The sequence below is a fragment of the Ictidomys tridecemlineatus genome, chromosome 2, assembly GCF_052094955.1.
Source record: "Ictidomys tridecemlineatus isolate mIctTri1 chromosome 2, mIctTri1.hap1, whole genome shotgun sequence".
Classification (NCBI taxonomy): Eukaryota; Metazoa; Chordata; class Mammalia; order Rodentia; family Sciuridae; genus Ictidomys; species Ictidomys tridecemlineatus.
Window position 1 is genome coordinate 112,131,592 of NC_135478.1, and position 27,332 is coordinate 112,158,923.

At 39.0% G+C, this 27,332-nt stretch overlaps 1 protein-coding gene across 25 annotated transcripts in view; it reads right to left on the minus strand.

Annotated features, from left to right (window-relative positions):
* Window positions 1-27,332, minus strand: part of Depdc5 (DEP domain containing 5, GATOR1 subcomplex subunit) — a 155,764-nt gene that overhangs the window by 26,730 nt on the left and 101,702 nt on the right. For 17 of the 25 annotated variants that reach the window (XM_078039550.1, XM_078039548.1, XM_078039545.1 and 14 more), the window contains 6 exons: window positions 22,121-22,229; window positions 18,504-18,569; window positions 7,233-7,387; window positions 4,447-4,524; window positions 3,842-3,974; window positions 1,569-1,677 (listed from right to left, as the gene is read on the minus strand). In XM_078039550.1, the coding sequence (XP_077895676.1) occupies window positions 1,569-1,677; window positions 3,842-3,974; window positions 4,447-4,524; window positions 7,233-7,387; window positions 18,504-18,569; window positions 22,121-22,229 (650 nt within the window). Of the gene's footprint in view, window positions 1-1,519; window positions 1,678-3,841; window positions 3,975-4,446; window positions 4,525-7,232; window positions 7,388-18,503; window positions 18,570-22,120; window positions 22,230-27,332 lie in introns of those variants that run through there. The other 8 variants (XM_078039553.1, XM_078039546.1, XM_078039542.1 and 5 more) reach the window with 6 other exon arrangements.

Consider the following 27,332-nt stretch of genomic DNA (forward strand, 5'->3'; position numbering starts at 1 on the left):
ACATACGCTAGAAATTAGACATAAAAACCACATATCGTATGACTCCATTTATAAAATTTGTCCAAAATAGGAAAATCTTTAGACAGTAATGAAAATAGTCTGGGACTAGTCAGAGGTGGTGGTTGCACAAGTACTAAATGCCCTTAAAATGGTTAATTATATGTTATATGAATTTCATTGGAACAAGTAATTTATATTCAATTTTATACCCATAATTTCAGAGCATATACTGGTAAACCCCCTCCCCTTCAATTTGAAGGCAAAAATAAGTGTTTACTTATTTATTTAAAAATAATTATTTAAGAAAAAAAGTGACAATGGACATACTAGTGGCTACAAGGGAAAAGTTCCCACTTCTGTCACATCCTTGGACAAAACAGCACAGTGAGTGGCACCAGCTGCATCAATTCATGTATGATTTTTAGACCTAAAGGTGGAGAAACTATCTGTCTGCAGGATGGAAGTCACTTCCAGCCAAGGTCCACACATGTGCTACATGTACAAGAGAGGCTGGTCTGAGTCCTGGGTGCCTCCAGAACTAAACAAGTCAGCTCTCACCATGGCCACATGAGAAACTGCTTCTCTCTGGGGATTATTTTTCCTTGTATATGTTTTTTTTTTTTTAAAGGGCTGGGGGTGTGGATCAGTCGTAGAGTACTTGCCTAGCATGCATAAGAACATAGGTTCATCCCCAGCACCATAAAAAGTAAATAAATAAACAAATCTGCTTCCTGGATGCATGAGTTCTGCACTCACAGACTTAATCAATCACATATTCAAAATATTCAGAAAAAAAAAACTGCTTCTATACTAAACCTACACAGACATTTTTCTTTTCATTATTCTTAGATAATATAGTACAATATAGCAATTACATTGTACTAAGTATTATAAGTCATCTAAAGATGATTTAAAGTGTATAGGAGGATGTAGACACATTATATGCAAATACTATGCATTGATATAAAAGACTTAAGCATCCACAGATGTTTGTATCCTGGAGAAAATGGGTCCTGGAACCAATATCACTCTAATACCAAAGGATGACTATACTTAAAACATATCCTGGACTGTGAAATATGATATATTAAGAACTGTGTAATGTTTTGAACTACCAACAATAAAAAAAAAAAAAAAACATATCCTGGAAAACTTGTGAGGACTTGACAGACTTCCTGAGAGAATATCTGGAGCCTGGAAACCCAGGAAGTAAGAAGTGCTATAAATCACAGATTGGAGACCATTATGTCATCATCAAAACCACCTGCACCAGGTGGGAATGGAGAGGTAAGGTGCTATATTTAAAATCAGTACCAAAAAATGCTGTGAGAATTCTCATACCAGGTCCTTTGGCCTCTTTTAGGTTTATCTTCCACCTACATTGTCCTCAACAAGAACATACTATAGCTTAAGAAACTTTTCTCTCTGGTTATGCTTAAATACAAATGCTCAAATGTCAACTTAGAATATAAAGTCACACATGGAGCTCAAGAAGCCATCAAGTGAAACAGTAGGTCACCAGAAAAACACCCACTCCTGTGGGCCACTGCATTTGCCTTGCTTCTGACCTCGGTCGGGCTCTTTGTCCATTACTATCTTGTAGAAATAGAAACCGTAGATGAAGGTCCGCCAGGCTTCACCAGATGCATGCATGATGAGCTGTTCTTCCAGCATTTTCTAGGAGAGACAATGAAACTCTGAAGTTTCTGCAAAGGGACTTCTCAGAGTGGATAGTCCCCAATTGTGCAGTAGAGTCAAGGGAGTAATAGGAGCACTAAGGAGACCCTATCTTCAAACTACCCACTAGACATAAAGATTGTACTGTGCTAAATATTATCCTGGTATAAGTCATATCATTACATGTATATTATCAAATATTTCAAATGTACAGAAAAACATAGAAAAAAATCCATGTAGACCACTATTCAGCTCTATCAAATTTAACATTTTGCTATACAGTAGCCCCACTTTTTCTGAGAGAGATATGTTCTACGACCCCTGCCAAAGGATGCTTGAAAAGACAGGTAATACTGAACCCTAGATATTCAATCAGCTCTCTGAATCTGTGGATTCAACCTACTTTGGATCAAAAATATTTGAAAATAAAGTTCCATCTTTATGATCATGTATGAACTTTTTCTTGTCATTATTCCCTAAACAATGCAGCACAAATATTTGCATTGTATTAGGTATCATAAGTAATCCATAGAGGATTTAAATATATGAGAAGATATACAAAGATTGAGCATCTACAGATTTTGATACCCATAGGGGTCCTAGAAACAATCCACAGATACTAGAGGACAACCATATAATTTTTTCCTATACATATCTATGACAAAGTTTAACGTGTAAATTAGGCACAGTAAGTGATTAACAATAATGATAAAACAGAACAATTATAAGAATTTACTATAATAAAACTCAAATTATTTGTTTCTGGAATTTTTCATTTATATTTTTTGACCACAACTGACCAGAGCTAACCGAAACTTTGGAAAGTGAAACTGGGATAAGGGAGTGAAGGGGCGTTACTGTACTGACTTCAGTTCTTTTCACTTTAAAAAAAAAAACAAAACCTATGGACCACTCTTTCCTCAGAAATAAATGATAAGAGCAATATTCTCAAGCAAGTTTTTTTAAAATGCTATTATATGGATATGTATTGACATGACAGTGAGGTGTTCTTGTGGGATTTTATTTTATTTTTTAATTTCACTGATTGATTGATTGATTGATTGATTATGTTACTATCGATTAAACCCTGGGCTACTCTACCACTGAGCTACATCCCCAATCCTTTTTTTTTTTTTAACTGTATTTTGAGACAAGGTTTCACTAAGCTGCCCAAACTGGCCTTGAACTTGTAAACCTCTCGCCTCCTGAGTAGATGGGATTATAGGAGTGCGCCACTGCACCAAGCTGAAATTTTAAATAAAGGATACAATACTATATCATTTTATAAATTAGTTTTCATCAACATCATGCTTCTGACATTTATCCATGTTGATACATATACTTTTAGTTCATTTTGTTTTAACTGCTGTAGTAACATTCATTATATGAACAAAGAAATAGTATTCTCAGAGTGATGGAAGTATATAAAGTTTTTAGGGAAAGACTATGAAAAATAGCACATTGAGATCCTCAAAGGAAGAGCTGAGGATCACATGCTAATTCAAATAATTTTATTGACAATCCAGTTGCTTAACAAACCACCAATTTCTAGTAGGGATCTTTATATGGACAGGATGGTATGAACCAACTCAGTCACTCAACCTTACCCAATTCTCTCCTCTCATGTTTGGTTCTAGTTCTGAACAGCATAATTAAATTCAGCAAGTGTCTGCTAAGTGCCTACCACGTACCAAGCAAAATACAAGGCACCAATGATATACAAATGGACACTAAGAGGTGGCACACTCTCTGGGCAGGAGATTATATAGACAGATTCTTCACTCTGGCTTGCTAAGTACTCTGACAAAGTAGTACAGGGCACTAGAAGCTCCTGAAAGAGAGCCTTGAATTCAGGCTCAGGTCTTCAATAAGTAGGAATTAACAAGGGTAAACTGTGGGCTTGAGGTCAGGAGAAGAATATTCTCCAAAAATCTTTCACAGAGATTACTAGATTCAAAAATGCAGATTCCTCTCTGAATGTTTCAGTTAAAGTAATTTAAATAATTGCCAGATTTTTAAGTTGAGATAAAAAAGTATATTTCAAAGCAAAACCTGTCCTTTTATCAACTCCATATATGCCTTACACTTACTAAAAACAGATTTTCACCCAACCTGCCGATGGGACCGAACAGACAGTTCTATAGGACCTGTCTTGCTATTTTACCTGCATGATGTCAATGGCCATTGCCTGCGTATGGACCCCATCCACATTGTTCATCAGCCAGTGCACCACCTCAGCACTGATAAAGCAGCATGGCGAGAGGCCCTTCTGTTCAGAGAGCAACTGAACTCCTGTCCTGGGTTCCAATGCAGTCAGCATGTATGTGTGTCCAGTGGCAACAAGCAGAAAGAGAAGATGAGAAGTCAGAAAAAGCATTTACTATATGAAATGAGAACCCCCATAAATCAATTTCTTTATGTAATTCCTAGACCGAGAGAAATCCCAACAAGACAACAAAAGGTGTTGTGGGGAAAAAGATAAAGGGGAAGAAGGGAAGTGACATTTAGAGAACATCTTACTTATCAGGCATCACACTATGTCACATAACTATTCCATTTAATCCTTCCAACAATGTGCTTATCCACTCTTTTTGAAACTCCACACTTATAGGTAAGCTCAGAGAAGTCAAGTAACTTGCCCATGGTCTCAAAGCTGTTAAGTAGAAGATTCAGGTATAAATCCACCCAACTACAATGCCTGAGCATTGCCATGGCATAGGCCTTCAGGAACCTCCTGCCCCTGCACCACATATATGATGAGCCACTTACGAGGGATGCTTCATGGCTTCCAGGATCTCTGCCAGGGTAGAAGATGATGTCAAGGAGCTTGCTGCCTGCTGCTGAGAACTGTAACACAGAGCATAACAAAGCAAGAGGGCACACACATGAGCAAAAGCACAAATATTAGAAACATGGTCTACTTTTTAAAGTGCTAAAAACTAGGGCAATCTTGACAACGGAAGGCATTCAAGCAAATTCTGAACAGCAGTATCCTGGGGATATCTCACAGAGGTTTTCCTACTTCCTGACTATACTCACTAAAAAAAAATAAATAAAAGGAATTCAAAGTGGTCTTATGTATTAATAAATATCTTAATAAATATCTCCCCCATTTAATAATATGTTTCAAGCCCAACCATTTCCAAGAAATCTCCTTGGACTGGTCTAGTTTTGTCCAAAAAGCCTTTTACATGTCACTTTATCTCATCCTGACCACAGTGCTAGGTAGTTATCGTCAGAGCATGGGGTCTATGCTCTATTCTAACCAGAATCCCAGTATCATCCCAGCTATAGGACCTCTGGCTTTTCTTGACTTTAGTTTCCTAATCTGAAAAACAGCAATAATACTATTCCTGCCTTTCAGGGTAGCTCCGAGGCTAATATATGTATATTACTGAATACAGGACTGATATATGTGAAGCCCCAATATGGAAAACAATACCAAACAAAATAATAACTTCAACACTTTGAAATTTAGATTGGTTGCAGGAACTGGTGAAAGTCAAAGAGCTGAGAAGCCCCAGAGTCTGGATCTGAATCCAGGTCAATCATATTCCAAAATCCAGATTCTTTTTATAACCTGCTGCCAGGGCTGGGGCTGTGGCTTAATGTGCAGTGTTCACCTGGCTTGTTTGAGGCACTGGGTTTGATCCTCAGCACCACATAAAAATAAATAAATAAAATAAAGTTATTTTTTAAAGAAGAAACAACATCCAGTTTCTATAACCTGCTATCCATGCTCTCCCTAATAGTATGACAGTTCCTGAAAACATGCTTCATACTCAGCAACTGAACAGTTTCAAATCATAGCAAAATGGGTCATGTCTAGGACTTAGATGGATGCTTATTCAAGTTTCTTAAATCTCTCTTTTTCCTCTGTTCCATACTCCTCTGCTTGCCAATTTGGAAAGTTCAAGACTTACTGTAGCATTCCAAAATCTCAGGTTTAGAAAAAAGTCTTTTAAAAAAACTTCAGAATTTTCTTCTGATCCTGAAGAGTCCAAGAATCTGGACAAGTAGTTATCCTCCCTGCAAGAACACCTTCAAAGGCAGACTAAGCTCCTCCATGCAGCAGTACCCATTGCTAATGACTTCCTTACCATGAAATGGAATCTGTTACATGTAATTTTCAATCATTAGTCCTGATTCTGCCTGCTGTGTCATTTTTGGTCTTCTCACCTCCAACGAAAACATCCCTATTTCCTCTTTTCTTCTAAAAGCAGAAGCAAACCTGCCACTCTACCCTCACACAATGAGGTAGATGGAGGTATTCCCTGTGCACTGGGCAGCTCTTCCAATCTCACCCATGGACACAGTCAAAAAGCCAGCCTGGTTTTGCCAGGGATATGGGCCTGGGAGAAGTCAGAGAGTAAAGAAGTCCAGGACTGAACTGATCATCGCCTCTACTGGCCAGAATGAAAGTAGTGCAGTGGATGAGGCAGAGGTGAAACCAGCACAGAATTTATGACGTTAAGAAAACAGTGACTGCTGGCAGGAGCCAGCCAAATAAACAGTACAGAGAACCTTCTGCTATTAGGGAAAGGGGTGTAAAAGTCAAATTTTCTTAGATCATTAATTCAAAGACCACACAGTCAGTATAGTGAGGCAACAAGAACAGCTTGGGCAGAATTATTATAAAACAAACATAGCTGGGGAGGAAATAAGAAATTTATCAAAAATTGAAAACAGCATTAAAATCCAGGGCACATTACCCCATAAATATGTAAACTTATCATACATTGATTAAATTTTTTTAATATTTTAAGCAAGGTACATTGGCACATGCCTGTAATACCAGCTAGTCAAGAAGGTTTGAAGCAGGAGGACTCCAAATGACAACTTAGCAAACCCTGTCACAAAATTAAAAGGGCTGGGGATGTAACTCAGTGGTAGAGTGTTCACCTAGCATGCAGGATGCACTGGGATCAATCCCAAGCATTGCAAATACACAAACATACATACATACATAAATAATTCATTTTTTTTTAAAGCAGGGGTAATTGCTCAAGCAAATAAGATACAGAAAGCTTCTTCTTATTCTTCTGGATACTCAGGAACAGGAAAAAAAAAGCCATGTTTGGCCACAATGAGTGACTCACTCATTGTACATTCATATCTCACGCACAGTATCATGCCACCAGGGCAGTGATGACTAAGAGATTTGTCTAGACCCCCTTCCTCAAGCCCTGTACTCTTGCATAATGTCTGACATATTTCTATGTCTCTGAGGGAACTATCCTGTGAGAAAGGCAGAGCATAGATCATTAGCCCCATCACACAGGTATGGGTAAGCAATGACTTATGAGCATCTCATATGATTTGTGATAGTCAGAACCTGGTCCTGGCTGAATCTGTAGTTCAGTGGTAGAGTGTACATCTGCCATGCATAAAGTGAGTATGATTCCCCACACCCCCACTGCCACCACCACCACCACCAAAAAAAAAAAAAGATCTTGGCCCAAAGCTTTAGAATCCCATCCTCCATAGTCCTTAAGGATAAGGTTAGACTGTCCTCATCTCATGAGGAGAACAAATTCGGCAGTTCTGAATCTCACCTGCTGTCACTAGAGTTTGCAGATGGAAAGGCCTGTTCTCCTATGTTCTGAGCGTTCCCAAAGGTCTGGCTGTTGCCTCTGTCCACAGATTGACCTGTGCTTACCCCCAAACTGGTGTTATCCAACACCGGAATGACAGTTTGTTCCAGAGATACCTATAGAAGATTTAAAAATTAATACTGGAATCCACAAAAAAATCAACAGGGAAACTTAGTAAATAAGCTGGCTGATTCATTAAATAAGCATTTATATACATACATGCATACATACATATACACAAAAATAAAATCAATAACTACCACCACCACCTATGCAATCATTAAAGCTACTTACACACATGGTCTTCCATTCCTCTCTCTCCCAGTCCCCACAGGGACCTGATAGAAGAGTGAAAGCAGTCTAGAGACCACACCTAGTGCTGTGTGCCCTGCCTTCTGCTACAGCAAATGGAGATTCCCACTCTCTAAATCCTCAGAACCAAATAAATTACTTCAGCACCCAACTCAGACAAAATTTACACTAAAGAAACCCCTCCCTCCATATAGACAGAAGAGAAAAGTCAGAATCATTCCTTATAACACTTGGAGGAGGGGAAGAAAAAACATTTAAAGACAAATGGGTGAACCTCTCCATCTACTATGACTCCCCCATTCCACCCCAGTCCTTTCCTGTATCTGTAGCAATACACTCAGCTTTCTGATTGCCCAGGTTCAAACCTAAGAGGTATCTGACAGCTCCCTTCTCCCCTTTATAGATTCGCATGCACTTCTAAATCAGGCTCACCCTTCCTCTGATCAGGGAGGGCTGGACCAGTCTCTTAACTAGCTCCACAATTTCAGCCTTTCCCCCGAAAACTCTGAACTGGAAGCCATTTTCATTTGAATCTTTTGTAAGAACAGAATCCACCTCATTATTTTATTACTCTAAAATCTTGTATCTCTCTATGAGCTATACCATTGAGAATCAACTCCTAGGCCATTGAGGGTTCTGCACATTTGCCTGACCTGTGGCCTTGCCATACCACCTGATATCTACATTTCCAGCTAAATCAGAATCTGCTTATATAATCCTATATGTGTGTTCTGTTACCCTGAGATTCCTCTCTCCACAACCACTGGCTAAAAGCCCATCATCTTGAAAGGCCATTTTAAATGCTGAGCCCTTAGTAAATTACTTCATGATTCATTCCACCCCAAGGCTGAAGCACTCCACCTCTATGAATCTCTCCTGACAGCTGCCAGGTTTTGCTTCACACAGTAACATTATACCTATCTCACCTCCTTTAAAGGTCCTACAGCACACATCTATGCCCTGCTCACCTAGAATCCCTACAACATTCATCAAAGGTTGCATCCCATAGCAAATGTAATAAATAAGCCTTCCAGGGCACTCTGGAAAAGTATAAGGTTCTTAATTTGTGATTCTTGGGTACTACTTCCAGAATGGAGCTACATCACCAGCTCTTTCTAATGGTTATTTTGAAGTGGTCTTGCTAAATTGCTAAGTCTGGCCTCCAACTTGTGGTCCTCCTTTCTCAGCCTCCCTGGGATTACAAGAGTGCACCACTGTGCCCAGCTGCATATTTTGTTAGATGATATAAATATCGCTCTTCCTAATAAAGGGCTTCTCAATCTCAATCTCAGCACTATTGTCATTTGGAATCAAATAAGACTGAGGTGGGGGGGTGCTGTCTATACACTGTAGATCTTGAGCAGCATGTCAGAAATACCTCATCCATCTTTTCCCATCTCCTAGATATGACAGAAATATCTCTAGATATTACCAAATGTCCCTTGGGGGGGTAAAACTGTCCCTGGTTCTGAAAGAATCACTGGGCTCTCCTACAGCAGTGAATGATTTAAAAGAAAACCAAATAAAACACATAGTCTTTGCTGGTACCATAAACACCTAGAACAGTACAAAAATAAGCATCCTGCAATTATCAGCCACCATCAGCCCATAACCAATAAGGCTTAGGAATAGGCACAATACCAAAATTAAATTACAACAAGCTAACTGAGGGAGACTAGAACTAACTCTAATGCACATAATAAGACTGGCTCATAGGCCCTTTTGGGCCCCTCTAGTGCAACCTAAGAATTGCTCTACCAGCCTAAACTAAGGGATACTGCCACAAATGTACATGATTCTTTATTCTGGTAGAGATGTGGTTAAAGAGTTATTCTCTAAATCGTAAGTTGGCAAACATTTTCTATAAAGGACCAGATAGTAAACATACTAGATTTTGAGGGCCACCTGGTCTCTCATACAACTATTCAACTTTGCACAAGCACCAAAGCAGTCACAGATGATATGTAAATGAATGGGCATGGCTCCATTCCAATAAAACTTTATTTACAAAAGCAAGATGATGGGCCAAATTTGCCCCATAGTTGCCTGATCCCTGTTCTGCATCACACACAATCTGCCTTTAATGAAGATGCATATTTTCCTCAGATCTTAATAAGAGGAAAAGTTATGCTTCTCCTGAAGAATTGGTTTGTCTTTATCTTCTGACCACTCAGGCACAGTGACACACGCCTATAATCCCAGAGGCTTGGGAGGCTGAGGCAGGAGGATAGCAATTTTCAAAGCCAGTCTCAGCAACTTAATGTGACTCTGTCTCAAAATTATAAAAATGAAAAAAAAAAAGGGGAGTGGGGAGCAGAGGCTGGGGATATAGTTCAGTGGTTAAGTGCTGGGTTCATTCCCTAGTTCCAAAAAATAAAAGTTCAGAGCTAAATGTAACATAAAGTACTAATTACAAGTCCTTATATTGAATCCTATCTTATTTTTTGATTTCCTGAATTTTCCCCATGTAGGCACATTTTTATTCTAGAGGTTGCATTTAGTTCCACAATCCACATGGAGTACATTTTTGAAATAAGACTAATGGTAAACAAAAAGAAAAGGCAGGATGAACAGAATGGTAGTCACCACAGGTAGAAATCTAGCAAACAGTCAAAAAGGATGATATTAATCTATGATGTGTTTCATCTTAATATCCCCACCCAAAATCTTCCTTACAGAGGTTCCATTTAACATATGTAGATATTCCCCTTATCTTCTTTACTGTTAGCTAAATTTAGTGACTTGCTTGCAAAGAGTAGAGCATAAAAGAGGGAAAAAGTAAATTCACAGTGGAGATAGCTGGCAAATACAACATGACCAAATGATAAAGGTTACCATCACAGGCATGTCCTGCAGGTCTCATCTATCCCAATATGATATAATGAGAAGGGCAACTCACCTCTGAGGTACCACTCCATTGTAACCATGAGAAAAAATACCAGTCAAACCCATATCTGAGGACATTTTACAGGATACCCTAGCCAGGACTCCTCAAGACTATTAAGGTCATTAAAAAAAAAAAAAAAAAAAAAAAAAACAAGGAAATGAGATTGGGTACAGCACATACTTAATACATATGAGACCCTAGGTTCAAACACTAACATACACACACACACAAAAAAAAGACTAAGAAATGGTCACAGACCAGAGGAGACAGGAGAAACATGATAACTAACATGTACACAAAAGATTCTAAATCCGTATGTCAAAGAGATATCTGAACACTCATGTTCATTGCAACATTATTCACAATGGGAAGCCTAGATTGGATCCTGCCTGGAACAGAAAAGAAGACATCAATAGAAAAAATGGAAATCTACACAGTCTGGTGCTCGCTCGCTCGCTCTCTCTCTCTCTCACTCTCTCTCTCTCATACACACAACCATCAGCAGCAGCACCAACTGCCAGTCTCTTCCCTACTTCCTAGCACTCCAAAAGCTATGGAAAATGGTAAAGAGAGAGCCTTGTCAGGGATGCCTCTGAGATTAGCATCAATCATAACAGGTGCCTTGACAGGCCTTTTACCACCTCCACTTGTCACATTCCTGCTTTCTCAGGCTAAAGAATAATCAGTCACCAGTAAGCAGTCAGATCTGCCCGACCAGTTCCCAAATGTGCCTGGAGGCTATTGGGAGATAGCACTCTACTCTCTCTTACCTAGAGACAAATGGGCTAAGTGGTACTTCTTCCTTCCAGACACCCAGCTCCTTCAGGTCAGGCAGAGGTACCAAAAACAGACCCTTGACAGAATCCTATATACTGAAGAGCAGGCGGGAAGGACTAGGAATAAACTCCCAGACCCATAGCCGGGTGTTCTGCAAGGTTTATGACACAAGGGAAGAAAGAAATATCATCCCAAATGAAAATATTCCCCCTGCCCTCACGGAACTTACCATCTGGGGATAGGAAGGGGATGACACACATTAAGTAATATTTGTAAAGGGTTTTTCATTCTGTACCTCCCATAGTATTTGACACAGACCACAGACCTATATCCAGCAGTGCTTGGTAGATACTATCTCAACTGAACTGAACTATCTCTACAGGTATTGCCTCCCTTTCCACATGTTCATCCTAAAACCTCTTCATGAATAGTTATTTGTGCTTTTATATCTCACATAACTCCACAAAACATGAGGCTATTATAAATAAACATATAATAATATAAAATAAATACATGAGAAAACCCAATAAAGAGAAAAAGCATGTAGGAAAAGTGTGAAATTATAGTATAATCAAGTAATTTTTTGATCTACAATAACATTTTTAACATTTAGAATTGGACCATGCAATACAGAAGCTACTAGCTAAATGTGGCTCTTTAAAATATAAATTAACAAAAATAAAATTAAATATTCAGTTCCTAGATCACATTAGCCACACTGCAAGCCCCTCGATAGCTATATATGAGCAGGGGCTACTATGTTGAACAGTGCAAAAATACAATATTTCTATCACTGTAGAAGCAAAGAAGCAAAAACTGCAAACAAAAAATGTGTGGGGGTTTAGAGGTATTGTTCAGTAGTATAGCATTTGCCTAGCATGGGCAAGTCTTAGGTTCAATCCCCAGCACTAAAAAAAAAAAAAAAAGAAAGAAAAAAGAAACAAAACTTGGGGGGGGGCTATAGATAACATATTGAAGCACATCTGGCTGAGTTTTCGAGGTTTGGGGTTGTTGGTTTTTTTTTTTTTTTTTGCAGTACTGGGGATTGAACCCAAGGACTCCTGCATGCTAGAGCAACATTCCCAGCCCTTTTTTAACTATATTGTGAGATGGGGTCTCACTAAGTTGGCAGGCTAGCCTTGAACTTGTAGTCCTCCTGCTTCTGCCTCCACCTCCACCTCCACCTCTCAAGTAGCAGGCATGTACCACCATGACAAGGGCTGAGTACTTGTTTTTAAAAACAGGAAGGGCTGCACACTGCTTGGTAGACATGTGATTTTTGCTAGAGAGGAAACCAGACTTAGTGTCTAGCTTATTTACACGCAAGACAGAAACTTGGATTTTTGTATTAAATCTCCTTTTAAGTATTTCCAATCAATTCAAATTTAAAGCGGGGGAGAAAAAAAACAGCAAGGCCAGGTACATTTTGGGGACATTTGAACATCCTGATCCTTTGCGGAAGCCCTGCACAAAGACTTCAGGTAAGAACCTGGCTAGTGGTGGAGGGTTTAGGTTAAGGCAAAGTTGGTTAGTAGGTCCCAGAGATCCTCAGGAGGGATTGAGTCCTTGGACATATGAGCCTTCTATTCATGTATGTCTCGGAAGAAAGAACGCTGAGCAAAAGGCACTTTTGGACACATCACAATCTTAAGACTCTCCAGAAACTTTTGTCCATGAACACACTAAAAACTGCTGCCCTAACAGATGTGGTCCCAAAGTTCTACAGAACCCAGCATTTCTGGGGCCATCACAGGGTACAATTGTCTGGGGCTACGTGTCATCTCAGGCTCTTCCTCTTACATACTTAAACCAGAATGGTTCCACATTTGACTTGGATTTCAGGGTTTTTAATAAATTTTCAATGGGACAAATAGGGAATCCTATTATTTTAAACAAAAAGGCCCCATAGTTTTCTGTGCCTGTCTTCCCTACCAACATCTCAGAGGTGATATTTCCTGAGCACATCCTATGAGCCAGGAACTGGATTAGGAGCTGAAGAATTAACAGTGAACAGAACAGACATTATAGTTGTCCCCTTGGAGCTTAGTTAGGTGTGGAAGGTGAGTACAAAATTCCAGTCATACAAATGTGAAGTGATGAGAGAAATGAGATGCTGAAAAAAGAATTATTCAAGTACCTGATATGGGATCTGTCTCAAGGAGGAATTAACCAGACATAGTCAGGGAAAGCACATGCCAGGGCATAGCATCAGAAGGAAATCTGGTGCTTACAGCGGTCACTGGAGTATAAGAGTGAGGATGAGAATGAGGAAGAAAATGAGACTGGAAAGTTTGGGGCCTCAATTGTGCAGGACCTTTCATGCATAATAAGCATTTCAATCTTTATCCCAAAGGAAAGAAAGGCTTGAAAGGTTAATGATGGATGATACAATCAGACTTCATTTCAGAAAATAACCCTGGAGGCAGGATAGAAAACAGATTGGAAAGCATCTGGATGGCAGCAGAAGACCACACAGGAGGCTGCTACAGGGTATATTGGGAAGAGCGTGTCCATGGACATGGAGATAACTGAACAAAGTGATGACTCCAGAAACATTTACTATGCAAATCCAACCTGTTATGCTGGGCTGGGCTGGGCTGCTAGGACCTAAGCCTCCTTATGAGAGTATCTGCTGGGGATCAAAGAGTCAAGAAAGGGAAGATGCCCTAATACTGACTAAGGTCTCATGTGTCAGGGCCTCTCTTGATCACCACGTCCCTTTAGGCTCTGAACTGTAGACAGAAGACATCATAAGGTTAACTCCTAAGGAAAAAATTACCTGATCAAGTGTTTCTTATGCCCTCCAAATTCTTATGTTTAATTATGTTTGTTTGTAATGACAAAAGTCAATTTCTAGAGAACAGGAAAACTGCAACTCTATTCTAGCTATCAAACAAAGAGTGGCAAATTCATCACAGTCAAAATGATTAACTGGTGGCATAAGGGAGCACCAACTGTGGCACTGTTACTTGGAACCCCCTGTGTACTATTGTCAGCTTTAGTTTTACAGGTAATTTTTTTACCTTAGTAAAGTTGGATTGCAGTGATAGCTCCTCCCCCCAGCTTAACTAACAATAATCTCTTCTCAGTACAGACCTACTCTGAGGGATAAAAAAACCATGGCATCACCTTTGCAACTCAGCAAGAACTGAGGACTTTATATTCCAAGGTCCAGTAGGGTCATCATAGAGCTAGAAAGGGTGGAAAAGGCCACCCAGCTGAAGCCCATTTTTAGACATATTGAGAAAATTGCTGATTAGTTCAATCAAGCTCATTCACTGATTTATATTCCTGTGCTCCCTCCCACTCCAGACTCCCTCAACCATATACAGATCCACTATAAAAAATAACTGTGAGGGGCTGGGGTTGGAGTTCATTGGTAGATCACTTGCTTAGCATGTGTGAGGCACTGGGTCAGCACCACATATAAATAAATGAATAAAATAAAGGTCCATCAATATCTTTAAAAAAAAAAAAAAAAAGGAATGACTGTGAGCCGGGTCTGAGCTAACCACAGAGATGCTTCATCTCATTTCACTCTCATAGCAACCCTATGAAAAGAGCAGAATTATTAGTCCCATTCTATAGATAAAAAACCCAAGGTTGGGGGAGGTTAGTGCAGTTGGCAAAGAGAGAGGTTTGCACCAGTTCATGGAGTGATAGGCAGCTTGACACCAGAGCCTAAAAGCTAATAGTCTTTTAACATGTAGCTCCTTTCTTTTAAGGGGCTAACTACACATTTGATATTTTCTGGTCCTGGATTAGGGTGGAAAGAAAAAACAGAGAGGGAATAGTCCTTAATAAGCAGAGATGCATTAAATTGACAATATAATCTGGCAACACAGTAACAATCACCCTTCAGTATCTGCAGGGAACTGGTTCCAGGACACCAGGACCCCCAGGATATTTAAATCCAAGGATGCCAAGCAAAGTGGTACATGTTCATAATGTCAGCTACTCAGAGGCTGAGGTAGGAGGATGGCAAGTTCAAGGGCAGCCTCATTAAAGACCTTCAACAACTTGACGAGACCCTGTTTTAAGACCAAAATAAAAAACAGAAGGACTGATGTAGCTCAGTGACAAAGTACCCCTGGATTCAATCCCCAATTTTAAAAAGATTTAAAAAAAAAAAAAAAAAGCCAGGTGTGATGGTGCATGCCTGTAATCTCAGCAGCTCAGGAGGATGAGGCAGAGAATTTTAAGTTCAAAGCCAGCCTCAGCAAAAGTGAGCCACTAAGCAACTCAGTGAGACACAATAAAAAACAAAATAGGGCTGGGGATGTGGCTTAGTGGTGAAGTGCCCGTGAGTTCAATCCCCAATAAACCCCACCCCACCCCACCCCCATGCACAAAAAAAAAAAAAATGGCATACTATTTACATATAACCTGTACACATCCACCCATATACTTCAAATTATCTCTAGATTATGTATAATACCTAATACAGTACAAGTGCTGTACAAACAGTTGTTATACTGTATTGCTTAGGGGTTTTTGTTTTAGTTTTGTTTAGTTTTTTTGTCTTTTCTTTTTTGTAACTGGGGATCAAACCCAAGCCTTAATGCATGTGAGGCAAGTGTTTTATCAGAGTTACATTCTAGTCCTGTATTGCTTAAGGAATAATGAAGACAATAAAAAGTCTGTACATGTAAAGTATAGATGCGTTTTTTTCCTGAATATTTTTGATACACAGTTGGTTGAATCTGTGGATAGACAAAGAAAGATGACTATATTAATCCTAATCATTATTGACAACATGCCCATCACATACCCAGCTCAATGTTAGGTATTTATATCATTCCTGCCACATTAATTAGAAGTGTGTTACTTTGCCAAGCATGGTGGCACAAACCTTAATCCCACGTGCTCAGGAGGTTGAGGCACGAGAATCCAGAATTCAAAGCCAGCCTCAGCAATTTAGCAAGGCCCTAAGCAACACAGCAAGATTTTGTCTCAAAAATAAAAATGCACTAGGGATGTGCCTCAGTGTTTAAGCACACCTAGGTTCATCCCTGGTACCAACAAAAGAAAAGAAAAGAAAAGAAAAGAAAAGAAAAAGAAGTATGTTATTTTATTTCAAAATATATGGGGGTTTTCTATTATCAGTATTTCATTGACATGTAACTTAATTGCACTATCATCAGAAATAGGCTCCTTATGATTCCATTCCATTGAAATTTGTTGAAAAGAGTATATTATTTCTAATACTCAAAAGGACATGGGGCATAATCCTAGAAACTCAGGATGCTAAGGCCAATCTGGGCAACTTAGTGAGATCCTGTCTCAAAATAAAAACTGAAAAAGGCTGGGATGTGTAGCTCAGTGGTAAAGCACCCCTGGGTCCAATTCCCATACCAAAAAAAAAAAAAAAGAAGAAGAAAAAGTGAACATAAAACAATTAAAAAGGTACAATTTAATTTTGTATATGTAGGGAGCTCCCTTACTACCTCTAATATAAGTTAATTTTGTAAACAATTTACACATTTTTTAACAATACACCTGGTGGGTAATATAAACTTTATGTGCTTCTCCCAAAATCTGATCTTTATGTACTATTCCCAATTGTAAAGAATCACACTTTTGTCCTACAGGTAAATTCTACCACATGAAGTGTATAGATTATTATGTTATTATTAAATAACTCTCTTGCAGCCCTATATTTATTATGTTAAATTCTAATCTAAGTCCAAAACTGTTCACAAGGGCATGTTTTGGGTAGAAAGCAAAAGACAATATGGTTTAATGCAAGCCTGTTTTAAACAAAAAAATCAAGTGTGCCTCCCACATTCAGACATGAGAAAGGTTTGGATTAGGACATGGAGGTCCTGAGACGCTTTTACTCAGGGTCATGAACTCATGAGAACAGGTAGATACAGACATCTGAAGACCTACACAACAAGCATGGCAATATCTGATCTCCTATTAAAGGGGAGACTCCAATGTTAACCAAATCCACAGTGTAAGGGCTCAACCACTCACTAGTTGAGTGCTCTATGATCAGCTAGCTTCATTAAGTCTTGATGTTTTCATCTGGAAGAAAGGTTGATAATAACTTCACCTTATAGGTTGAACTAAAGATTGTTTACAAAGCACCAGCAGAGTGGGGACACAATAAATGATACTTTTGAATTCTATTAAATAAGAAATTATAAACCACCCAATTCCATCCTCTTTACATTGCCTCATTCAGCATGAACCCTGTTTACTGGATTCTCTATAACTAAAGTCAATTTCCTATACTATTTAGCGGCCTCAGTAAAGGAAAGAACACTATTTCCCTTCACCAGGGACCTACTAAAACAGTTATTGTTATTGTTAATTATAAAGCAAGTCTCAAGTCAAGGCTATGTGTCCTGTATTTAAATCCCAGCTCTACCCTATGCTGTATAAAGCAACTTCATCTCACAATTTCTCCATTTCTATAATTCTGTAATTAATTCTGTAATTAACTTTTAGGTTATGTTGTGAGACAAAATACTTAAGGAAAGTGAAGAATTTTAAGGGCTTGAAAGCCCTTAAAAATCTAGTCTAAATCTTTTATTTGACAAATGAGTTGAGTGAAGCCCAGAGGGTAGGCAAACTACCCAGGGTCACACATCATTAACCCAAAACACAGAGCATACATATTTGTATATGTTGGCTTTGTTTATTCACCACTTCTTGACATATAGTATAAATCCATCTAGTACTAGAAGGAAAATAATGAATGTCTACTCCTTGAGTATGCATATTTCTTTTTCTTCTTTGTAAAGGGTATTGAACCCATTACCACTGACTGTAGGTAAAAGGTCATCAGCCCTCTTACTTTTTATTCTGAGACAGGGTCATTGCTAAATTCGAAGCTGGCCTTGAATTTGGGAAACTCCTGCCTCAACTTCCCCAGTAGCTGAAATTATAGGCAGGCACCACCACATCCAACTAAGTGTACATATTTAATGTTGCTTATAAAAGTTAAAAGGGAAGATAATGCAATGTGATGACATCCATAGCACCCATGTGAACTAGTCAGGCAGCAATGAGCAAAACTGACTCTACATCAGGAGGATCACTCGTCCTTCTTACATGAATCTCTTCTATTCTACCATCACTGCAAACATGGAAGAGATGATACTTCAAAGATCAAATTCAAATTTTGACTGCAACTCAAACTCAGATTCAGCCAATTCCATCTGCTCAGAGCTGAACAGAAGGCTAGCTCATGGCTTTTGCTGATGGGCAGGCATGCAAGGGCTGCAGAGCCCTGGAGTTGAACTAACCTGAGGGTAGAAGGTAGATGATGCTGTGCGTGGACTGCGGACAAACTCCATAAAGAAGGCCCCATCCTGAAGTCAGAGGAGGAGGAAGCAGCAACAACAGCAGCAGGTGCAAGAGAGTGAAGAAATGGAGTGTGTACCATCGGTTAACCATGGGGGGAAGAAGGAGGAGATGAAACATAAAACATAAAAATAAAAACAAGAAGGGAAGGAAAAAAACAAGGACCCATGAGGGAAATGGGGTAAAAAAAAGAAATAAAAAAGAAGAAGAAAGAGATAAGGCGAGAGAGCCACCCAGAAAGATAATATCCACATGCAAAGTATGAGCAAGAATTCACACCTTCCTGGGCAGAATATCCCATCTGTGTGGGAGAAAGCACCTGGGTTAGAAGGTGTGTCCAAGCTCCCTCAGGTCTGCCAAGAGTGTGGCTTGGATGCTTTTGCCCTCCCACATAGCTCTGAAATTCCTTCAGACCTATGGCAAGGAAGAGGGAAAGGCCACAGCTTTGAGGGATGACAGGGCAAAGGCTATAGTAGCAATATCCTGGCCTCCCGCCTGGCTGGGTGACAAGAAACATACTGAGATATCAGGTTTCTTCTGCCTGTTATTGAACATGGCAGCCAGATGGGAGAAGAGGATTCGATGCAGGAAGAAGTCTCTATTAATCGTCTAAGCACACAGCAGTACAGAAGCAGCCATACCTTCTCCTCCACATGTTGTGTAATCATCAAGAAGCTAAGATACATAGAATGTCAGGTACACAAGCACTCATTTGAGGGGTTTTCTAAAGCTCTCTACCCCCAGTCTAATCATATGGGGTGAAAATGGTCATATACTTGAAACAAAAATGACATAGAAGATTTTTCCAAACAGCCTCTGTCCCTTCAAAATCTTTTTATTTTTTATGCTATGATTACAACTAAAATTCAGAAGTGGCTCCTGATCAATGTCTCTGCTTTCCTACAATTTTTCTTCAACTCAAATGTAGAATAATTTTACAATTATTGAAATTTCTGAATATTCTTTTTAGCAATATTACTGCTATTTCTCATTAGCCACTGAAAACAATATTGCTGCTACTCCCCATTAGTCACTGCAAACAAACCTTGGAAAGTTGAGGCTATGGAGAAACACAGGCAGGTACTGCTCATGCAGCCAACACAAAATGATACCTGAAGACATGGCTGAGAATTTCTGAGCATATGAACAGGACATCTCATAGCAGTTTTCCTTCCACTTCTCTAAACTTAAGAGTCTATGTCCAGCAATAGTAGCAGTTACTATGCTGGATTTAAATGTTCAATTGGAAGATCGGGAGAGCGTTCTAAATAGCAACCTAGTCATTTGGTGTTTAGTATATTTTAATCTAAATGTTTGTGACTCTATAATTTCTCTATCATATCCTTGGCACTTTTTAAAATCCTCAAAGATGACAATAAACAAATGTTCAAAACAAACAACTAAAAAAGCTAGTGGGCAGCACACAAGGGACTTTTGTACCTCATTATTCCATTCCTGACTCCTCTCTGCCAGAACATATATTGGCAGAAGTGCTGATGATGCTAAGATTCATGTACACATGAGAACAGGTTAAAAAAAAAAAAAAAAACTTTTTCTATAGAACATTCTTTGCACACCAGTTCTCCTTGGAACCTAAAGTTACTCCCTAGAGCAACGATCAATAAACTATAGCTTGTAGTCCAAATGTGGCAAATTACTGTCTTTTTACAGTCTGAGAGAGATAAACTGCTTTATAATGTTAAATGTTTATAGAACTACCTATGTAATAGCTTTATTTTGTTTTTTGGCCCAAAAGCCTAATGTATATATTTAGGTTTGCTGGCCACTGGTCCATATAGACTATGCCTAGAGCTTCAGATGGCATTTTTGTCTCATTTTTTTTTAATATGAGCACCTGACACATATAAGGCAAGTGCTCTACCACTAAGCTACAACCCCAGCCCCACTAGTCTCATATTTTAATCCCTCCATCTGAGTAATTCAAGTAATATAATTCTAGTAACTTATGCTAAGGAAATAATCAGAGATATGCTCAAAATATTATTGTGAGGAAGGTCATTATAACATTATTTATAATTGTGATGTATCACAGATTATAACTTATAGAATAATTAACAAAATTTATCTCAAAATTAGAAAGCATCTATAATTCTAATTTTAAAATGTCCAAATGAAGTTACATTCCTATGATTAAATATTATATGGCTTTTTTCTTTTTTTGTACCAGGGACTGAACTGAGGGGCACTTAACCATTGAGCCATCTCCAGCCCTTTTTATCTTTTATTTTGAAACAGATGCTTAGGGCCTCACTAAGTTGCTGAGGCTGGCCTCAAAATTGTGATCCTCAGCCTTTCAAGCTGCTGGGATTATAGGCAAACACCCACATGCCTGACTATATGGCTTTTCTGTGTGTGTGGTGCCGGGGAAATGAACACATGGCCTTGTGCATACTAACTACATAACTACATACTATACCACTAAGCTATACCTCAGCTCATAGCTATTTTTACAAATCATTTTGAGGCTGGAGGTATGACTTGGTGGGACAGTGCCTGATTCCTGGTAAGGAAAAAAAATCATACTTTTGAAAAAATATTGAATGACATGAAATATTTTTATGACATGGAGATAAAATGATAGCCTAGAGAGATAAAATATATTCACTGAATCTCTTTCATCCTCCAGATAAGAGAAGTACATTCAGCTCATCCTACCACAGCAGAATAATTCAAATTTTTAATTTCTCAGGAGATAAGATAACAAAGTCAAGTCCATTGGTCTTAAAAGATAAAAAGCCTCACCTATAGAGTTTTCTGCCCTTCTACTGCACTTGCTATTCCTTATAGAGGTATAAAATCTCGGAATTTTTTATTTTTGTTCTACTCTTTCCAGAACACTTCTGTCTGACTATATTTCTCAGGAGTCTAAGAAAACTGAAAGTAATTCCATTATTAAAGAACAATGAAACCTTTTAGAAGGTTCTTCAGAAGCACTGTACTCCTGACTGGGAAAACTAACAATGATGCTACAATAAAACCAGATGGCCAATTTCAAAACTCAAGTCAGATCTCAGGACTGAACCAACAGAGTTCAGTTTTACTTTCTTCTGTAACTGCACTTAACTAGAATTTATCTTCCTTACAACTTGAATATGAAAGTTTGTTAATAAAGATGGTAAAAGTAATAGAACCTTAAAAGAGGGTGGGAAAATTACAGTAGAGGGGGTAGAGAGAGAAGAGGGGAGAGGAGGGGAGGGGAGGGGGGACAGTAGAGGATAGGAAAGGCAGCAAAATACAACAGATACAAGTATGGCAATATGTAAATCAATGGAAGTGTAATTGATGTGATTCTACAATCTGTATACGGGGTAAAAATGGGAGTTCATAACCCACTTGAATCAAAGTGTGAAATATGATATATCAAGAACTATGTAATGTTTTGAACAACCAACAATAAAAAAAAAAAAAAAGAGTGTGGGAAGAATTCATCCAAAGTTTTACCACATTCAATCCTGGATTGGAAGGGTTATCCATTCTACCCTACACATTGGGTCTCTGTGGGCATTCGGCAGTTCCCCACAGGAGTGGCCTCCTTTACCTTTCGTGGGCTGTCCACATAGGTGGGAGTCATTGCAACACTGCTGCTCTCAGCTGATTGGGTAGAGCTTTTTCCACTGTGCAGAGCTGCCTGCTGTTCTCCCAGACACCTAAAAGGAGAAAAAACATATGACAGCAGCTTGCGTAAAGAAGGATCCACATTAGCCAAAATGAAGATTGCTCTGTTACTGGTATCTTCAAAACACACACACAAGCTTCTGCCTTATTTCTTCTTCAGGACCTACCTGGTACACTTAACTTCATTAAACTGTCTTAAACAGTCACCAGTCCTCCACAATAAATCAGAAAACAGCACAATTTAAAGATCATTCTGGGCTGGGTGTGGTGGTGCATGCCTGTAGTCCCACTACTCAAGAGACTGAGACAGGAGGATCACCTGAGCTCAGGAGTTTGAGGCCAGCCAGGACAATACAGCAAAACATTGACTAAATAAAAGCTTATTATTACTTTTAAAGGGCACCTAATTGGTCCCTACTTCCTGGAATTGATCACCATTTTTTTAGTCCTCTGGGAAGACTTTTTCTCATTTTTATTAAACATATCAGCAAAAGCATATTTTGAAAATTAGGGCTGCATTCATATATGACACAAGGGGGGAAATGTGTTAACTCTATATATTTTGAAGGAATTTATGTTATCCTTTCAAACATATTTAATACCCAACCCCCTCAAAATATGCACCTAAATCTAACAGACACCATCTCATGAAAAAGACAAATGTGGTTTTCTTATATCATTTCATCTTATTTCAGTTTTGAAGTACATAAATAATACCTTCATGATCATTTTCAAATCCTTTTCCATACTAACATTAATTATGACCGGGCTGGGGATGTGGCTCAAGCGGTAGCGTGCTCGCCTGGCATGCGTGCGGCCCAGGTTCGATCCTCAGCACCACATGCAAACAAAGATGTTGTGTTCACCGATAACTAAAAAATAAATATTAAAAATTCTCTCTCTATTGGGGCTGGGGATGTGGCTCAAGCGGTAGCACGCTCGCCTAGCGTGCTTGCGGCCCGGGTCCGATCCTCAGCACCACATACAAACGAAGATGTTGTGTCCTCGAAGAACCAAGAAAAAAATAAATAAATGTTAAAAAAAAAAATTCTCTCTCTCTCTCTCTCTCTCTAAAAAAAAAATTAATTATGACCTATTTTAGCTTAAATTACTTTGTTCTACTATATCACTGTACTCTTATTAGGTAAGATTCAGAAGGCTCATATTGTAGTCTTAAATGTTTCATTATTATTGTAATATATGTAGAATTCACATTGGTATCTTCTGGGCATCAGTTCTAATACCCCATTGTGGACACGAAAACCTGTGAATACTCAACTCCCTTATATACAACAGCATAGTATTTAAATAAAACCACAGACCTTTCCCCACACACTTTATATTACTGATATAATCTAACACATAATAATATTACTGATAATATCTAACACATAATAAATGATATGCAAATAGTTGTTATATAGTATTGTTTGGAGAATAATACCTAAAAATAAAGTCAGCATAATACCTAGAACTAAAGTTCAGCACAGATGCAAATTTTTTTCAGAATGTTTTTAATTCATGATTGGTGGAATCCACGAATACAACACCCATAGATGTGGAATATCAACTATATCGTTGCAGTGGACACTGTGAGGCACCACCTAGATCCCTCTGCTATGGCCTTGTTGCCTCAATAACTGGGAACACTGTCCAAGTAGCTCAGGGGTCAGTGCATTAAGGGACAGTCCCAGCTGCAGAGCAGTCTCCTCTGAGCTCCCCAACCCACAGGATGTCACAGCCAATTAATGATCAGTGTGTGTGTGAGACAGCGTAAATGTGGTGTGCATGTGTATGTGTTTGTGAAGGCCTGACAATATTGGCCCAACCCAGCTAATCTCTGAAGGCTATGCCAGATCCAGTGTTCAGACAGGGTCACCCAAGGCTGTCACCAGATACTGCAGATAAGTGTACCCATTCTTGTTTCTTCCCACTCCCTCTCAAAGGTGTTAAGCTCACGGACTCTCCTTAATAAACAGCCTATATGCTAAATTTCCAATTGGTCTGCTCCCCCAGGCATGCAATCTGCAACAATTTTCATCTTAAAATTCTGATTTTTTCTCTGTATGTGGTCCTAAAAATAGAATCCAGGACTTCACTCATGCTAGGCAAAGTTCTATTAGTGAACCATATGCCTCAGGTCAAATTCTGATATTTGTGTTACTGACCACAAAGTAATCTCACACCAGCAATTAAAATCTGTCTTCACAGTAACCAGAAACACTCTCTTTTAAAATATTTTGTTATAGAAAAACTCAAACATATGCAAAAGTAAAGAATGTAAGAAATCCTTACATATCCAGCCACCAAAATGATAACACTTGGAGATCATCTTGTTCCATCTATATCTCCCTCCTTTCCACACCAAATCATTTGAAGAAAAACTTACATATGGTATTATTTTTCCATATACATTGCATTGTTTCTAAAAGGAAATAATGTTTTTAAGGTGGACACAATATCTTTACTTTTATGTGGTGCTGAGGATCGAACCCAGTGCCCCACGCATGCCAGGCAAGCCCGCTACCACTTGAGCCATATCCCCAGCCCTAAAAAGGGAATAATTTTTAAAAACACAGCCACAATTAATTTTTTTTTACTTTTACAATATCAATTTCTCCAACTATCTCAAAAAAAAACCTTAACAGTTTGTTTGATTTAAAACAGAATTCAGGGGCTGGGGCTGTAGCTCAGTGACAGAACATTTGCCTAGCACTTGTGAGGCACTGGGTTTAATTCTTAGCACATGAATATAAACAAATAAAATAAAGGCATGTTGTACATCTACAACTACGAAAAAAATTATTTTTAAATCAAATAAGGTCCCTACTTTACAATTAGTTATGTCCCTTAAGCATCTTTTAAGGTATAAGCTCCTCTTCATCCCTTCTTGTAACTTATTTACTGAAGAAAGTAGCTCATCTGTTCTGCAAATGTATAGTCTAAATGTGTTGATTTCATTTCTTTCTTGTTTAACATGTTCCTCTGTGCCCTGCACTTCCCAAGAACTAGAAGTTATACCTAGAGATTTGGGCAGAGTTAGGCGCAATTTGGGGCAAGAATGCTTCCCAAGTGGAGCTGTACACTTCTATCTGAAGGCCCATAGTGGCTTGCTGCCTCTCTCTGTTGGTATTAGTGCTACTAATAATCTTTGATAGATTCTTAATTCTTTAGAGACTATACATAATGATATTCTGTCATTCCTTCTCTCTTTATTGGCTGGAATATATTAAGAGAGAAACTTCCATATCAACTTGGAAACTCTGAGGTATAATTAATAGGGGAATAGCAGAATAAATGCATTTTCTCCTCATCCACTGATATCACACTGATTATCTATCTGTGTTCTTCTACCACAGTGCAGCCATGTTTTCCTAAGCCACATACACAAATACACACCCTGACATTCTTTGGTACTTCCTGAGGGCAACAGCAGCGGCAGGAATTCTCAGTTACTCCCATTACCCCTCCAGATACACTGTCTGATACATATAACAATCTACATTGATTGAATTGCCTTTCACGTGCTGACCCATAGACTAGGTCAGAGATTCAGACATTAGAAAGACCTTAGAGGCTCCTTGTCTAACAGTTTAGGGAGGAGACTGGCACAAAATGATGAGCACCAAGGTATACATATGAGAAGATATACAAGGACACACTGTATTCTGACAAAAGACAGGTAGACAAGCCTCCACAGATGCAATGCCATATGCATTGGGTGGGCCTGTAAGGATGAACTGAAGAAAAAAGACAGCCTACACAGAAGCAGAAAGACAAAGTACAGAGATGCCCTTCACATGCCTTGGTAAGTAGACAGTATGCTATATCATGTGGTTGGTCTGCTTTCAGCATGGAACCCAAAGCAACAAGCACACATAAGAGGCACCCTGAATTTGGATGAGAACATTCCAACTGTTTGAAGTGTCTGTCTGTCTGTGTTGCCCTCCCCCAACTTGGCTATCATCAAGCTTTACTATTCTAATAGAAGTAGAGGAGCCTGCTGGCCAATACCTGTTACCTTAAGTTGATTCCGCTGCTGTTAATCAGCAAACACATAAGACTTCAGAGGCATCTGCCTTCCAAGAGAGACTGACAAAATGTCTGTGCCTACAGATAAAAACTGGAAGGAACTAGAAGAAATGAAGACAAGCTAGGAATGGTGGCACATGCCTGCAATCCTACCTACTTAGAAGACTGAAGCAGGAGAATCCCAAGTTTGAGACCGGCCTAAGCAACTTAGCAAGACAGTCTCAAAAATAATATTTTTTTTAAATGGCTTCGGATAATATGTCAGTGATAGAATACCCCTGGGTGCAATCTCCAGCACCATAAAGAAAAAAACATAGTTACATTATGGTAACACAATAAGAATATAGATGAAAAATTTTAATCTGCTTGGTGCAACAGAAGAATAAGAAAAACACATTTAAAAAAATGCTCTGTGGAGGGGCTAGGGTTGTGGCTCAAGTGCAGAGTGCTCTGCTTAGTAAATGTGAGGCACTGGGTTCAATCCTCAGCATCATATAAAAATAAATAAAGAAAATAGAGATATTGTGAAAATGCTGTGTGAACAAATGTTATATAAAAAAGTCTGGCTCTTTCTACTCTATATCCATTCTTAAAAAAAACACAGCATGTCCCCCTGAAGCAGTCATCTGGGAACAAGAAATAAGCCTCAGGTCTCTTTGTCCTGCCTCCTGCCATAGGGTTAACTGATTCTCACCCTTCACATGAAGGGATACTACTACCCCAAGAGAGCCTTCTTCTCCTGGTCTGAGTGGAAAGAAACCCTTGGTGTCTACTCAGTGATGACTCACTGAAAAAAATAAAATAAGATACCTCACCCCTAGTTTCACACCCTCCAGGTTTACACCCTTCCAGTACATACAGTTCTTATTCTCTCTTTCAAGGATTAGTTGTAGGGAGAAGCTGCCAAGCAAAGTTCTAGGGCCTTTCCTGGGTCAGAAACATTTTTGGAAGAAGATACAGAGCTATCAGTAATGAGCCCCAACCTACCCACTTTCCTTCTCTCATTGCTATCTTCTGGGCAATCTACTGGGTTCCTCTGCTCTCCTGCCATATCCCATCTTTTCCATTTCATCATCACCCTCCTCTACCTAGTCTCTGTCTCC